The following is a 13,330-nucleotide window of genomic DNA, read 5'->3' as shown; positions in this document are numbered from 1 at the left end:
ACATTGTGAGTGGGAGAGCTAATCCTATAGCCACAAAATGGCAAATCCAGGATTTAGACCCAGTTGTGTATCCTTCACCAGTTTTCTTTAGAGCTTTTTTATTACCTCTAAATGGAACCCTTCTCTTTAGCCATCAGTCCCAATTCCTCTATCTGCCTCCCACCTACAGCCCAAGGTAACCAGTAATCCACTCTGTCTCCAAAGATTTGCCTGCATGTTTTTGATAACAGCCATACTAGTGGGTTAGAAGTGTTATCTTATTATATTATTGATTTGCATTTTCCCAGTGGCTAATTGCCTGAGTTTCTATTTAAGTAAGATGCTTTTTGGATATAAAGTTAAGAGTACAATTTATAAGTTAGTAAGTTGACATAAGGAAGTGTACAGGACATTTGTTTCACAATGTCTTCATCAAAGTAAATAATATTTAAAAAATATTGGCCAATATAGTGAAATTGGAATTATTTTAATACCATTTCTTGTGCAACTTTTTTTTTTAATTTTAAAAGATTTTATTTATTTATTTGACAAAGAGGGAGAGAAGACAAGCAGGCAGAGAGGCAGGCAGAGAGAGAGGGGGAAGCAGGCTCCCTGCTGAACAGAGAGCCCGATGCAGTGCTCGATCCCAGGACCCTGAGATCACGACCTGAGCTGAAGGCAGAGCCACCCAGGTGCCCCAGAAACTGGTTTTTTTTTTTTTTTTTCATACACACAAGGATTCTTTATATAACTTCAGTGAGCTCATATTCTTTGTACATTTTCCTTTTGGGTCTTGGGTTTGTTTTGGAAATGTTTCTTAAAATAGCTAACATTCATCTTGAATAGTTTATGCCAGATAAAGAGTTTTTAAATAACTTGTCTCTATAAAGTATGGTGAGATAAATTACTCTTTTAGCATCCTTGTAATAACCAACCAGAATGATCATTTTCAAAGTATTAAAAGAGGTTTGAAAAGGTTTGAAAGTTCATATTTGGTTGTTTACATAATACAAAATATTAGACAAATGGAAGCTAAATGAGAGAGAACGATTTGATTACGGGAGACATATCAATGCCTCTCCCCGAATCTAACTGAAAATGTGATGATTGTTTATGTTCAGTGGAATGGAGAAATTAGAAGTGGTAATTATTTGGGGGTTGATCCTCTCATTCAGCTCCTTCAGCATTTTAATTGAATTCATGAAAATATCTGGAGCTTTAAAATATTGTCCAGTGTAGCTCTCTCAATGTTTACTTGTGCTTAAAAGACTTTCAAGATAAAATATAGATCTGAATGCTCCAACATTTTTTGGCTACACAATTCCTTTTTTTTTTTTGATTTGTTTATTTGAGAGAGAGGAGAGAGAATGCGAGGGAGGGAGAGGCAGAGGGAGACGGAGACAAGCAGACTCCCAGCTAAGCAGGGCGCCCAGAGTGGGCCTTCACCCCAGGACCCTGAGATCACGACCCGAGCCTAAACCAAGAGTTGGATACTGAACAGATTGAGCCACCCAGATGCCCCTTGGCTAGCACAATTCTTTTTTTTTTAAATTATGCTCAATTAGCCAACATATAGTACATGACTAGTTTTTGATGTAGTGTTCAGCGATTCATTAATTGCATGTAATTGCCAGTGCTCATCACAACATGAGCCCTCTTAATACCCATCACCTTGTTACCCCATCCCTCTACCTTCTTAAACAGACATTGCTGAAGTACAAGGTGCACCTCTGGCTAACAGAGCTTGCAGAAGGCCGGTAAGCTAGCAGGTACTGAGTCACAAACTCCATCTCCCTTCCTGTTTGTTTAATGCCTAAAGGTCCGAGTGGCCCATAAGTGGATTACAAACAGCTCCAGTTTTGGGGGGGGGCGCTGGAAGGGGGAGTTCTGTGAGAACAAAAGGCTTATTCAGAACTCCAGTGTGGTTCTGAATTTATAGTCTTCTAAATTTAGATTCCCTGCCTCTAGGTCTGATGAGTCTCCCCTGCTACCTGGCTTGGTTGTTTTACGCACTACAGCCAGAAAGAACACAGAGTCATGTGGGATGGATGATGGATATTATGTCTTCTGTAAGCTATGTCTTTAAATAGGTAGATATTAATCCAAGAGAAAGGAGGAAGCTGTTGTGTTTACGTGTACCAGATATGGAATGGGAAAGAAGGGTCCCAGGAAATACCTTGTTGTTGTATGGAAACATCACTGCGCTCGGGACACACTCTGTGAGGGGAGTAAGGGAGCCCTCTTTGTGAGTTCCTCTGCCGGTGGCATTAGATGAGGAAATCTGCCAAGTTCCCCTGCTCCTGGCACAGGGGAAGGGAAGAATGCTGAGGAAGGAGGAGTGTTCTCAAAATGATTCCTGAGTGGGGGGTCCCTCCACACTGTGGAAAACCTGATGCCCAGAACCTCAGAATGTGACTTTACTTAGAAATAGGTTTGTTGCCGATGCAATGAGCTCAATTAAAATGAGACCATACAGGTATAGAGTGGGAGCTTAGCAGAATGACTGGTGTCCTTATCAAGGCAAAATTTCGACACAGACTCACACAGTCTGGAAAACACTGTGGGAGGCACGAACCACCTACAGGCCAAGGATTGCTGGCTGTTACCAGCCGTCGATGGAGGTCCCAGAGCAGATTCTCCCTCCCAGCCCTCAGGAGGCCCGAACCCTGCTGACTCCTTGAATCAGGCTGCCAAGCCTCTAGAACTGGGAGAGAGTGGATTTCTGTTGTTTCAAGCTACCCACTTGGGGCTATTTGTTACAGCAGCCGTAGCAAACTTGTAAAGGCCCCAAATCTCTACCCAAAATGCTTAATAACTTTGCCTCCATTGCTTTTCTTATAGAATAGAAGTAAAAATAACCTGCCCATTGGGAGGAAGCAATGGGCTTCTTAAAGGGGAAATTTCTGGGTGGTTGTCCATGCCTCCTGGCCTGAGGGGAATTCGCGAGACTCCCAGCCCTCTCCGCACTCCTGCTGCAGCTGGAGGGAAGCCAGCGCTCCACCTGGAGCATGGCAACAACCAGGAGTGCTGGTTAACCAGAGTGGTTCAACCAGCAGGTCAGAGATAGGTCGATAAATTGCTGATCCAACAAATTCTCAGGCGTTGCTGCTAGTTGGGAGGCTACATTTTGGGGAGGATCTGCAGGGGGGAAAAGTTATAAGGGCACCCTCAGAAGAAGTCTTGGTGGGGGGGCTCTGTGTCATGTGCAGATGACCGTAGGTTGTACTGTCATAAATGTCCTTCCCGCATGCTAGAACACCTGAAAGTCTTGTAATGTCTTACTGGTTTCGGGTTCTTTTCTCATCTTAATTCTGCATTTGAAAGTTTTTTTCTTGTGTGTCTGGGCTCGGGCTTTAATGTCTACCTATTTTTCTATCCTGAGATGCCCTGAGTGATGAGATTTGAGACGGATTGAAAGTTCATTTCAGGATACTTGTCTCACCCTCCCCTCCCCGCCATGAAGACTTTTCACTAGGACTCCTCCCTTCCTTGGCTTCCTAACACATGTCCACCTAAAAGAAGAGGTAAACTGAGACAAGCTCAAAATTGTCAAAGAGATGAATTATTCAGAAATAGCAGAGGAATTACAATTCCTGACCCATAGACTTTAGCCAACTATAGGCAAGTCTGTTGAGGGTTTGGGATAGGCTGTATTTATGGACAGAGGATATAAAGACGGGTGAGTTCAGTTAGTCTGTCAAAATAAACAAATGGAGACCAGCTCTGAAAAATTCTCCAACCAGACAAAACCAGGCCAGGCATGCAGAGAAAATTCAATTCATCCAGTTTTGTGAGACCAGACTGCCCTGGGTGATTGCTTGTTCATGCCTCTGAAAACCATAAAAAAAACTTCCCAAGGTCGATACTAGGCAACCCCCCAACCAACTCCCTACCATTTCAGAACATTCCAACATGATCAATTTTCCGTAAATCAGACTTTTATGGGAAATCAGTCTCTCAGTCCTTAAATTTTCTTTCCCTAACACATGGGTGAAATTTTCCATTTTATATCTTCTGGTTCCATTTTTAAGTTTTGTTTTGTTTTAAGATTTTGTTTATTTATTTGACAGAGAGAGACTACAAGTAGGCAGAGAGGCAGGCAGAGGGGCCAGGGGAGGAAGCAGGCTCCTTGCCCAGCAGAGAGCCTGATGCGGGGCTCTCTCCATCCCAGAACCCTAACCTGAGCCTAAGGCAGAACTTAACCCACTAAGCCACCCAGGCGCCCCCCTCTGGTTCCATTTTAGATTGAAATTCTCTCACACCCATTTTCCTTTTTATTGTGTATGTTCACCAGGCTTCTTGTGCTGGCCACGAAGCCATCTTCTTATTGATATCTGGGGCCCACCTCATGTTTAGTGGGGCACACAGAACCAGACTATCCCTGTTCCTCAGAAACTCGTTAAATTTTTCTTAAGTCTTACTAAATTTCCCAAAACTTCTCTACCTAGTCATCATTCATTCATTCATGAAATGCCCTGTGGAGAGCCTCATATATGCTAGGCCCTCAGTAATATGCTGGACACGCAGTGGTACCCAGTCCCGACAGGGATGCCCTCCTGGGGTTTGCAGAGTAGTGTGGGAAAGGAGGAGACAGACACAAAGATCACACAAATACGTGCAAATCACAGCCATGTGAAGTGTGTCCGAGGAGAGGGGTACTTAGTTCTAAAGATCTGGGCCTGCTGGGAGGCCAGGGAAGCCTTTTGAATTGATATCTGAATGATGCGCAGGGTGAAGCAAAAGACAGGTATTCCTGGGACAGAGAAGAGTGCATGCAAAGAACTGGTCCGAGGCAGGAACATATAGGGGACTGACTTGGAGCATAGAGAATGAGGGTATCAGGGTACTGCAAAGGCTGCTGGGGAACCCAGGCTGGACAAGTGGTGAAATGGCCAGATGGGGCGAGATCCTCAATGCTGTATGCTCACAGTCCGAGGATATGGCCATCAGGCATCTCCCTCGCTTCCACTGCGGCCAGAACTTCCCCTCCTCATTGATCATGGCTTCATGCCTCCACACCTTTCCACCACTATTCTGTCTAGGGGAGGACACATTCTTCTTTTATCAGCTGACTTCTTCATTTGGCCTTTCTTCCCTTCCTCCTGCATCCTTCAGTGACAGGGCTTGGTGAGTCTTTAAATGAGCCCACGAGGGACGCCTGGGTGGCTCAGTTGGTTAAGCAGCTGCCTTCGGCCCAGGTCATGATCCCAGCGTCCTGGGATCGAGTCCCACATCGGGCTCCTTGCTCGGCAGGGAGCCTGCTTCTGCCTCTGCCTCTGCCTGCCATTCTGTCTGCCTGTGCTCGCTCGCTCTCCCTCTCTCTCTCTGACAAATAAATAAAAAATCTTTAAAAAAAAAAAAATGAGCCCACGATGACTCATCTGCCATTTAAGTGGCTCCTTCCTCTTTTTTCTTGGATGTATCTGGATCTCCCTGGCCAAAAAAAAAAAAAAAAAGCTAATCAGGGGCACTTGGGTGGCTCAGTCGTTAAGCATCTGCCTTTGACTTAGGTCCTGATCCCAGGGTCCTGGGATTGAGTCCTACACCGGCCTCCCCACTGGGCCTTCTTCTCCCTCCACCTGCTGCTGTCTGTACTTGTACTCTCTCTCTCTCTCTCTAATAAAGAAATAAAATCTTTAAAAAAACCTAATCAGATACCTTTCTCTCCCCTGACCTAATAACAGATTCTCCCTTCATCTCAAGACTTCTCATGGTAGATGTGTGTGTGTGTAGCGGGGACAAAGGGACAGAAGGAGTGCAAGAGGACATCTATCTTTGCTTCTCCTAATGACCTCTCTACAGTCAGTTCTGCATTGACAGAGGAAAGAGTTTCCTTACTATTACTTGTGTACAGTGGTCTTATGCTTGGGGGCTGTGATGGGATTTCCTCCCCCATGTAGTTCACCTTCAGAATTAAGAGCACCTTAAAAGTTGCTGCTAACAACCGCCTCCGCCATTTAACTTAACTCTATTTACAGGAAACTAAAAATATTCAAGATCTTTGTTCTAAGGAATTCTATATTTGGCAAACTTTCTGTGAATGGATCTTGAGAGAAAATCAGTATTCTTGAGGTGGTGTTGTTTTACTGTTAACTTAAATGTTTGAAACGCTATTTTAAAATAGTGCTTTATATCTGACCCGTCACTAAGGTCAAGTTTACATGTGTGGGCTGGAGATAATATAAGTTGTACACATTAAATAAAATCACCAGTAAGTTTTTAAAAGGCAAAAAAAAAAAAAAAAGTCTCCAAAGGTAAATGATTTACTTAAATGTGTAAATTATCTATCCTTTTTAAAGTATACTTTTGTTTTATTAAGATATATATTATAATATAATAAATACTAATTAATATAAAATATAATAAAAATAGAAAGAATACATTTTTTCATACATAAAGCTGATGCTGACAGAACTTTGGAAGCCTGTACTCTGAGTTCTTCATATTTTTAAAATTCATTTCTAAAGTTATTTATTAATTTATTTGATAGAGAGAGAGAGAGAGAGAGAGAGCATAAGCAGAGGGAGCAGCAGGCAGAGGGAGAGGGAGGAAGCAGGCTCTCCGCTGAGCAGAGAGCCCGATGCGGGACTCCATACCAGGACCCCGGGATCATGACCTGAGCCGAAGGCCGATGCTTAGCCAACTGACCCACTCAGGTGTCCTGTTCTTCATATTTTTGACAGGTGTTTGCTGAACGAAATTAATGCATCCTTGAGATGACAGAGTGGGATGGATCCTGTGACTAAGGAGCAGCTTTTCTCTGCGTGGTCAACCTCTTTAACACAAGCCTTTAACTGGCTGACTACCCAGATCCCATGTTCAGGGTTAATGGCATGCATTGGGAATCTCTAATGCTAATATCCATCTAGGGAGAGAAAAAAACAAGCCAATGGCGAGGATGCCCTCACAATGTGCACTTAATTAAGGTTGTTCTCATTCAGGAGTGGGCACTGCTGTCTCAGAGTCTAGTTGCTTGGCATTTATTTACCAGCATTTAGCTGCCAATTCCCAAGGGCCCAAGAGGTTCAGGCCCTGGCACAAGCCTGACACATACTGTCAAGGAAACCGAAGGTTTGATTTGTAAATCAGAATGTCAATGTCTTACAGGGAGAATTGACACTTGCTAAAGGACTAAATTCCTTGCCACTCAATCTGCCCACTCTTGTCGGAGAAGGAAGGCCAATGCAGAGCTTAGCAGGAACTGCAGTTGCTTAATTGCTGTATTTGAGTTGCTAGATCTGAACAAGAAATGGAACTGGGATTAGAATATTATTATAGGGTTTTGGGGGGAGTGGGGAGGGGATAGATCACTTAGGGTAGCAATAGCGGCTGAATGAACAAAGGGGCATTTATGGGAAGGCCATCAGGGACTCTCAGAATTGACAGCAACCTGGAGATGCAGGCTGGGATACGGCACGGGGGTAGCAATGATAACCACTGGACACTGTGCACAGATGGAGAGAAGTTCAGCCAGTTCCTGGCTTCTTGGCATTCCACTGGATCTAGTTTTTAAAATTTCATCAGGCTTTCAGAATTTCATTTGGCTCATATCTAGTGGATGGCTAGCCTATCTGCTAAGAGTTGTAAAAACAAAGGTAAGACCTGCATTCAATGATTTAAGAATCTTATATTTCAATCCCTACAATTCATGTTAGACCAAGTTCACGCAGAGGCACACAGTCATTCCAGATTCCACAAATGAAGAGAGGCTGCGGTGTCTGAAGTTTGGGGAAAGACTTCAAAGGACTGACACTGGAACTGGGCATTGGACCTGGCAGGATTTTTCAAGGGAAGTTGGAAGCATTTCCAGCTGGGATGTAAATGACAAAAAAAAAGGGGCCCAGGTGGAAGAATGGAAGGTGAGTCACGCACCTAATAAATGCCCTTCTCCTTTTCTTAAGGTTGGGTCAACAAGGTTTAGCCAAATGAAGGTTCTGCAGGGAGGGGCCCCTGTGCTTTGAAGAGGGCTAAGGAAAGGTGGGGGGGGGTGGAGAAAAGCCTATGCATTCCACCTCCAAGAGACCAAAAAAAGAAAAGAAGAAGAAGAAGAAGAAGAAGAAGAAGAAGAGGAGGAGGAGGAGGAAGAAGAGGAAGAAGAAGAAGAAGAAGAGAGAGAGAGAGAGAGACTGTGCTTTTTTCCGTCCATTGTTGTAGTGTGGGTGTAGGTGACGAACTGGGAAGCCAGGCCATGAAGGTGCCCTCTCTTGATTTCTCCAGGAAAGGGCTTGTTAGTCCCAACTAGGCTGATGGTGGCGGGGGGGATGGGTGGCGCAATGCTACTGGTAGCCTCCAAAGGCCCAAGATCTTACACACCAAGACAACTGTCCAGGTCCTGAACAATCCATGCTGTACCACAGGGTTTTCCCATGAAGGCTCTTGAACATCAGACCCAAAGTGGCAAGGATACAGCATTGGTGACAGTGATACATTGTACTATTTTTCCTTCTTATCAGTATTTATTAACATTGACTGGAGGCTCTGCCCTGAATTAAGGCTGGAGGCTGGAGTTGAAAAAGTGACTGATGGATGAGGAAGTCACTTCTTTTCATAGTTTCTGTTTTCTCATCTGTAAAATACAACAGGGCAGGATTTAATGCCTTTGATTTGCTATGTGTCTTGCACTCAGTGAGCTTACGCATAAAATCAGGAGCAGTTTGCCCTTGTGTGGGCTGGATGGGAGGCGTCAGGGGCTGAAGGGAAAGAGGAGAGCTTTGGCTTATGCCTTGCCACCTTGGAAGGAGGGGCCTGCTGTAAGGCGCCTGGGATGCAGCAGCTCTGTGCAAACTAGAGGTCTGGTATTTGCCAGAAGCTTTGGCATAATGCAAGGAGAAGTAGTGCATAAATGATGTGATGGAATTATTGCTGACCATGAATTTCCTGTCCAATTAGTGCGGTGCTGTAGGGGTTTCATTTAATTGGACCTTTCCTGAGCCATCTAGGTTTATTTACCATTTTACATTGATTTGATCTCAGGGGAGGAGAGGGCAGCGTGTTGAATTATAACAACCTTTTATGAAACAAAGTTCTTCCTTGTTGACCTTTGATTCCCCTTTCCCTGCATTGTGCTTCTGCCTTTCTCTGGAAAGCCTGTCTTGCAGCTTCTTTGCAACCAAAGAGGGCACTCACGTTTGAAATTTTCCAATGTCTGGCACATTCATCCCTCTGCATTCAAGCCACAGCAAATGTCTGGAATTACTCTATTAAAAGCTCCTTCCAAGATACCGTCCATATGCATCTTGGTATCTCACCGTACTCTCCCCCAGTGCCTCCTGCAATGCTGCCTGCTAATAGGAGGAGCTCAACCAGTTTCTTTCAAAGGTAACATCTCAAAGGTCTTTATAGGAATACACTATGGCTTCAACAGAATAGTGGATTTACACAAGATCCAGGGGCTACCTGTTAGAATTAACCACAGTTTCAAAAGGATTTAAAGTCCTTTCTGCCAAGGTAGTTCCTTTGATATACAGCAGGAAAAGCATTCTAAGCTGGTGGATGAAGGACCAGGGAAAGAGAGAGCTGTTTTCATTTAATTTGTGTGTTTCAGGTAATATCCGGAGCCCTGAGGAGATTCTTCACACCTGCCACAGTTGAAGACCAGAGCTCCTGAACCCCAGGCCCCTTTGCTTTGGAGAGTGGTTGCTTTCTTTCTCAACAGCTTCGCCAAGGCCCAGTCTTCTACAAAAATGTTCCATTGTTCAGATCAGGGAGCACATAGGAAAAATGAGCTGTAAAATGCTTTTTCTATCATACAAGGAATGAGAACTCATTTTAAAATTTGGGAGGAGACAAAAGTTCATTTCTAGTATCTCTGCTCTAGCGCCCTGGTTTTCGGTGTGATCCCCAGAGCGGAGGGGAGCTTATTAGAAACTAGCAAATGGATAACTAGGAATGTGGGAATTTGTGCTTTCACAAGTCCTCCAGGGGATTCCGATCCGCTCTGAAGTTTGAGAACTGCTCCACCAGCACAACCAGCGCAACCATTATTAGCATTTTATGCATTCTTTTCATGAGTGCGTGTGTGCGTGTGTGTGCGTGTGTGTGTGTGTGTGTGTGTGTGTGTGTGTGGTGGGGGCAGGCAGGCTTCACTGAACTGGTAGAGCACAAAAGCAGTCATTATAACAATCCCCACGTTTCTCTTATCTAGAACCCCATCTCCATATGCAGGAAGTACAAACAATTGTAGAATTTCCTAAAGTCAAGAATCTGGGAATCCCCATGGTGGGCCTTACAGGTGTAAGTAAATGTGCTGCCTGAAGGGGCCTCAGTAGAATCACCTTAAATGTTGTCCTGAACTCTGATGGATCAAAAGTCCCACCTCTTTCTTGGCAGGACTTTTGTCTTTTCCTGTCTGATGTCTGTCTGGCATTCTGTTAGAATCTCGTAGGCATCACCAGAGCTTACTTTTCACCCTCTCTAGCTGGTAAGAAATATGCGGGTGAAGCGGTGGGGTATGTATGGTCCCTGTGTGGAGCCACCATTCCCCGTCCCACAATCGTCAGGCTTGGGAGTGAGTCTGCTCACTGCTTCTGTGAGACTTCCCAAACTTCAATTAGGCTTTTTTGTAAGAATGAAACAGGGAACTTACTTCATGGACATTTAATGACAAAAAATTAAATACGTCAGCCATGGAGTCCGGGGTAGCAGGGAGCAGGGTTGTGGAAGTAATGAAAGGTATTGCCAGCGCTCCTATTCTGCCGTGGGTTCTCTTATTCATCCCCTTATCCTGGCTTGTCACTCTGCCTTCTCACAGCTTCGGTCCCCGTGTGGGGACAGCGTTCAAGTTCTTTCTTTATGGGCTTCTCAGTCCAAGAAAAACCAGGAGAAGTGGCTAATCACCAAGAACACAGAAGCCATGAGGTGCTGCTCTCCTACAAATTAATCTAATTGCATCAGTATTTGGCTTTAGCCCAGCCTATATACTTTGTTACTTACGTAGTACTTTCATGATTTAGTATGTTTTTTCATACATAATGCTTAGATTGAAAATCCTAAAACCACTATTCTAAGTGAATGCCGAGTTCATATTCCGGCTTTTCCGTATGTGTAATCAGAGGATTAAAATGCCATTACTGTAGTAAAATCTCACATTCAATTCTATTTACCTGGCCAGCTTTAAGGTTTAAATTTTTTCTTTTTCTTCTTAAATTGTCATCAGGCCACATAAAATAAAATGATAAAAAATAAATTTAAAGGAAAAAAAAAGTGCACGTTGTTGGTTTTCCCTAACGTTGGGGAGGCTTAGGAGATACTGAAACCAGGAACCAGGTCAGAAAATATTTTCTGTGACCAACCAAGTGGGCGCAAGGCGAGAAGGAGCAATGACTTATTCATTACCCCAGACAAAACGCCTCCTTTCCCAGCTGCAGAGAGGCCAGGCTCAAAGGGCAGATGGGCCAGCTTCGGGCAGTGCCACTGCGGCTACCTGGAAGCCCAGCAAGTCACCTGAGTCGTGCCCATGCCTGGGCTGCCGAGCTGCAGCGACCCGTCCGCAGTGCGCGGGGGCACAAACCACACTGCCGGGGCGAGGGAACGCCCTTGGCGCTCTAAGCGGGCGGCGGGTCCACGAGGGCGCCGCGGGGCCGGACCTCCGCGGTAGGCGCACAGGTAGCGCTTGCCGCTGCACCTGCCCCGCCAGCCCCGCGCTCGGGGCGGGGCTTCCCGCGTCCCCTTTAAGAGGCCGCATCACCCGCCCCTGACGTCAGGGTGTCTCTCCGCACGAGCCCGCGTCCCGCGCCGCTCCGCGCCCCCGCGCCCACAGCCCCGGCGGCGGCAAGACAAGCGGCCGCCCGGCAAGCGCGCCGCACTGCTCGGCCCTCCTGTCCGGCTCCGCCGCCGCCTCTTTCCGACACCCGCAGCCGCAGCCGCCCGCCCGACCCCCCGCACCATGTCGGTGGCCGGGCTCAAGAAGCAATTCCACAAAGCCACTCAGGTAAGGCGCCTGACAGGTGCGCCGCGGGACGGTCCCGGACGGAGCCGCGAGGAGCGCGCTCGTAGCCTGCGGCTGGCGGGGAGCGCGGGGACCCCGGCCTGTGCCCAGCTCGCCGTCGCCGCGCTCCGCGTCGCCCGCCCCGCCCGCCGCGGCGGCGGCGGCGGCGGCGGCGGCCCGGGGCGTCCGGGGGCTGGGAGCCCGCCCTCCGCCCCCCACCCCGGGCTGGGTGAGGCGCCGCGGACGCCCGCGAGTCCCTGGCGTCCTGTCTTGTCGCCCCGCGCGTCGCCCCCGCACCGCCCCCGCACCGCCCCGCGCGGGAGCGGCTGGGAGGGGACCGCGACTGCACGGTCGCTCCGGCGTGCAGGTGCCCCAGAGGCGCGGCGGGAGATTATGTAAAGTCGTCTTTTAACCCGGTGACCTTGCGGTGTTGGTGCCCCCAGCTGTCCCGGGATGTGCTGGCACGAGCAGTGGCCCGCACTGGGGGTGACTGCGGTGATGTCCGCGGTCTGCGCTATTCCACTGTGGTTTCTGAATCTCTCCTTCCATGTTGTTCCCAGGCTCCAGAGCAGTGGGAGGATGGGGCGTCTTTCTGGGAACCTCATGCATTAACTTTTCCTTGGAGAACTCGGGGTGAAACTCCTTTGAGGCCGAAGCTTGACCGTCAGTTCGTGTGTCTTTAAGCATTTCCCATGGGATTTATAGCCTTAACATAATCAAGTCATCATTTATTTCTAAGTATTATTTTTAGTGAGCCTTTTACAGCTCGAATGTGCCCATATTTCTCTGTGGGGTTAATAAGCTATTACAACTTATTTAATTCAGATTCTAATACTCGAAATCTCCTTGGGCTCTGTTGAAGAATTTTACATAGGGAAGATAAATGCATACTTATAATGTGACCTATTTCTTATGTAATGAGGATGGTTACTATTTTTTTTTTAACCCTTCTGAAACAGTTCTGGTTTAGGGGAACTTTAGCTAAGGACTTTATTGATTTCTTTAAATATTTCTCATCATTTAGCTTTAAATTTTTTTTTCATAGATTAGTCTTCATTAATAGTGAGTTTTCTCATAACTTCTCAGAAGTAGTGAGGTGTTCCCCAGGCTACCACAGTAACAACCCTATTTTAAACCACATTCAGAAGAGGTGAGGGTTATGTTTACGGCATCTTAGATAAGTTAGGGGGACAGATGCAGCATGAAATTTATCTCATGTACATGAACATGTTATCTGTATCACCATAGACTTGCTTTTGTAGAATCAGTTTTATCTGTTTGGGAGATACGGAAAACTAAGATGATTTCAGGAAAAATAGGCACTAATGTAATTATTTTTGCTTTTTCACTTGGGTTTTTCTGAGTCCTCTAGAACTGATGTTTGTAAATATATTTGTAAAAATATTGTTGGCGTAATATGGAAGT

General features: G+C 46.1%; 1 protein-coding gene across 1 annotated transcript in view; it reads left to right on the top strand.

Annotated features, from left to right (window-relative positions):
• The first annotated feature begins 11,753 nt into the window (after positions 1-11,753).
• Positions 11,754-13,330, top strand: part of SH3GL2 (SH3 domain containing GRB2 like 2, endophilin A1) — a 212,444-nt gene continuing 210,867 nt past the window's right edge. The window contains exon 1 of the mRNA XM_044265609.1: positions 11,754-11,908. Within this exon, the coding sequence (XP_044121544.1) occupies positions 11,864-11,908 (45 nt within the window). The 5' untranslated portion in view covers positions 11,754-11,863. The remainder of the gene's footprint in view (positions 11,909-13,330) is intronic.

Source organism: Neovison vison, chromosome 9 (assembly GCF_020171115.1).
Source record: "Neovison vison isolate M4711 chromosome 9, ASM_NN_V1, whole genome shotgun sequence".
NCBI classification, from domain to species: domain Eukaryota; kingdom Metazoa; phylum Chordata; class Mammalia; order Carnivora; family Mustelidae; genus Neogale; species Neogale vison.
Note: the sequence above shows the minus strand (reverse complement) of the source record. Positions and strands in the feature narration are given on the sequence as shown.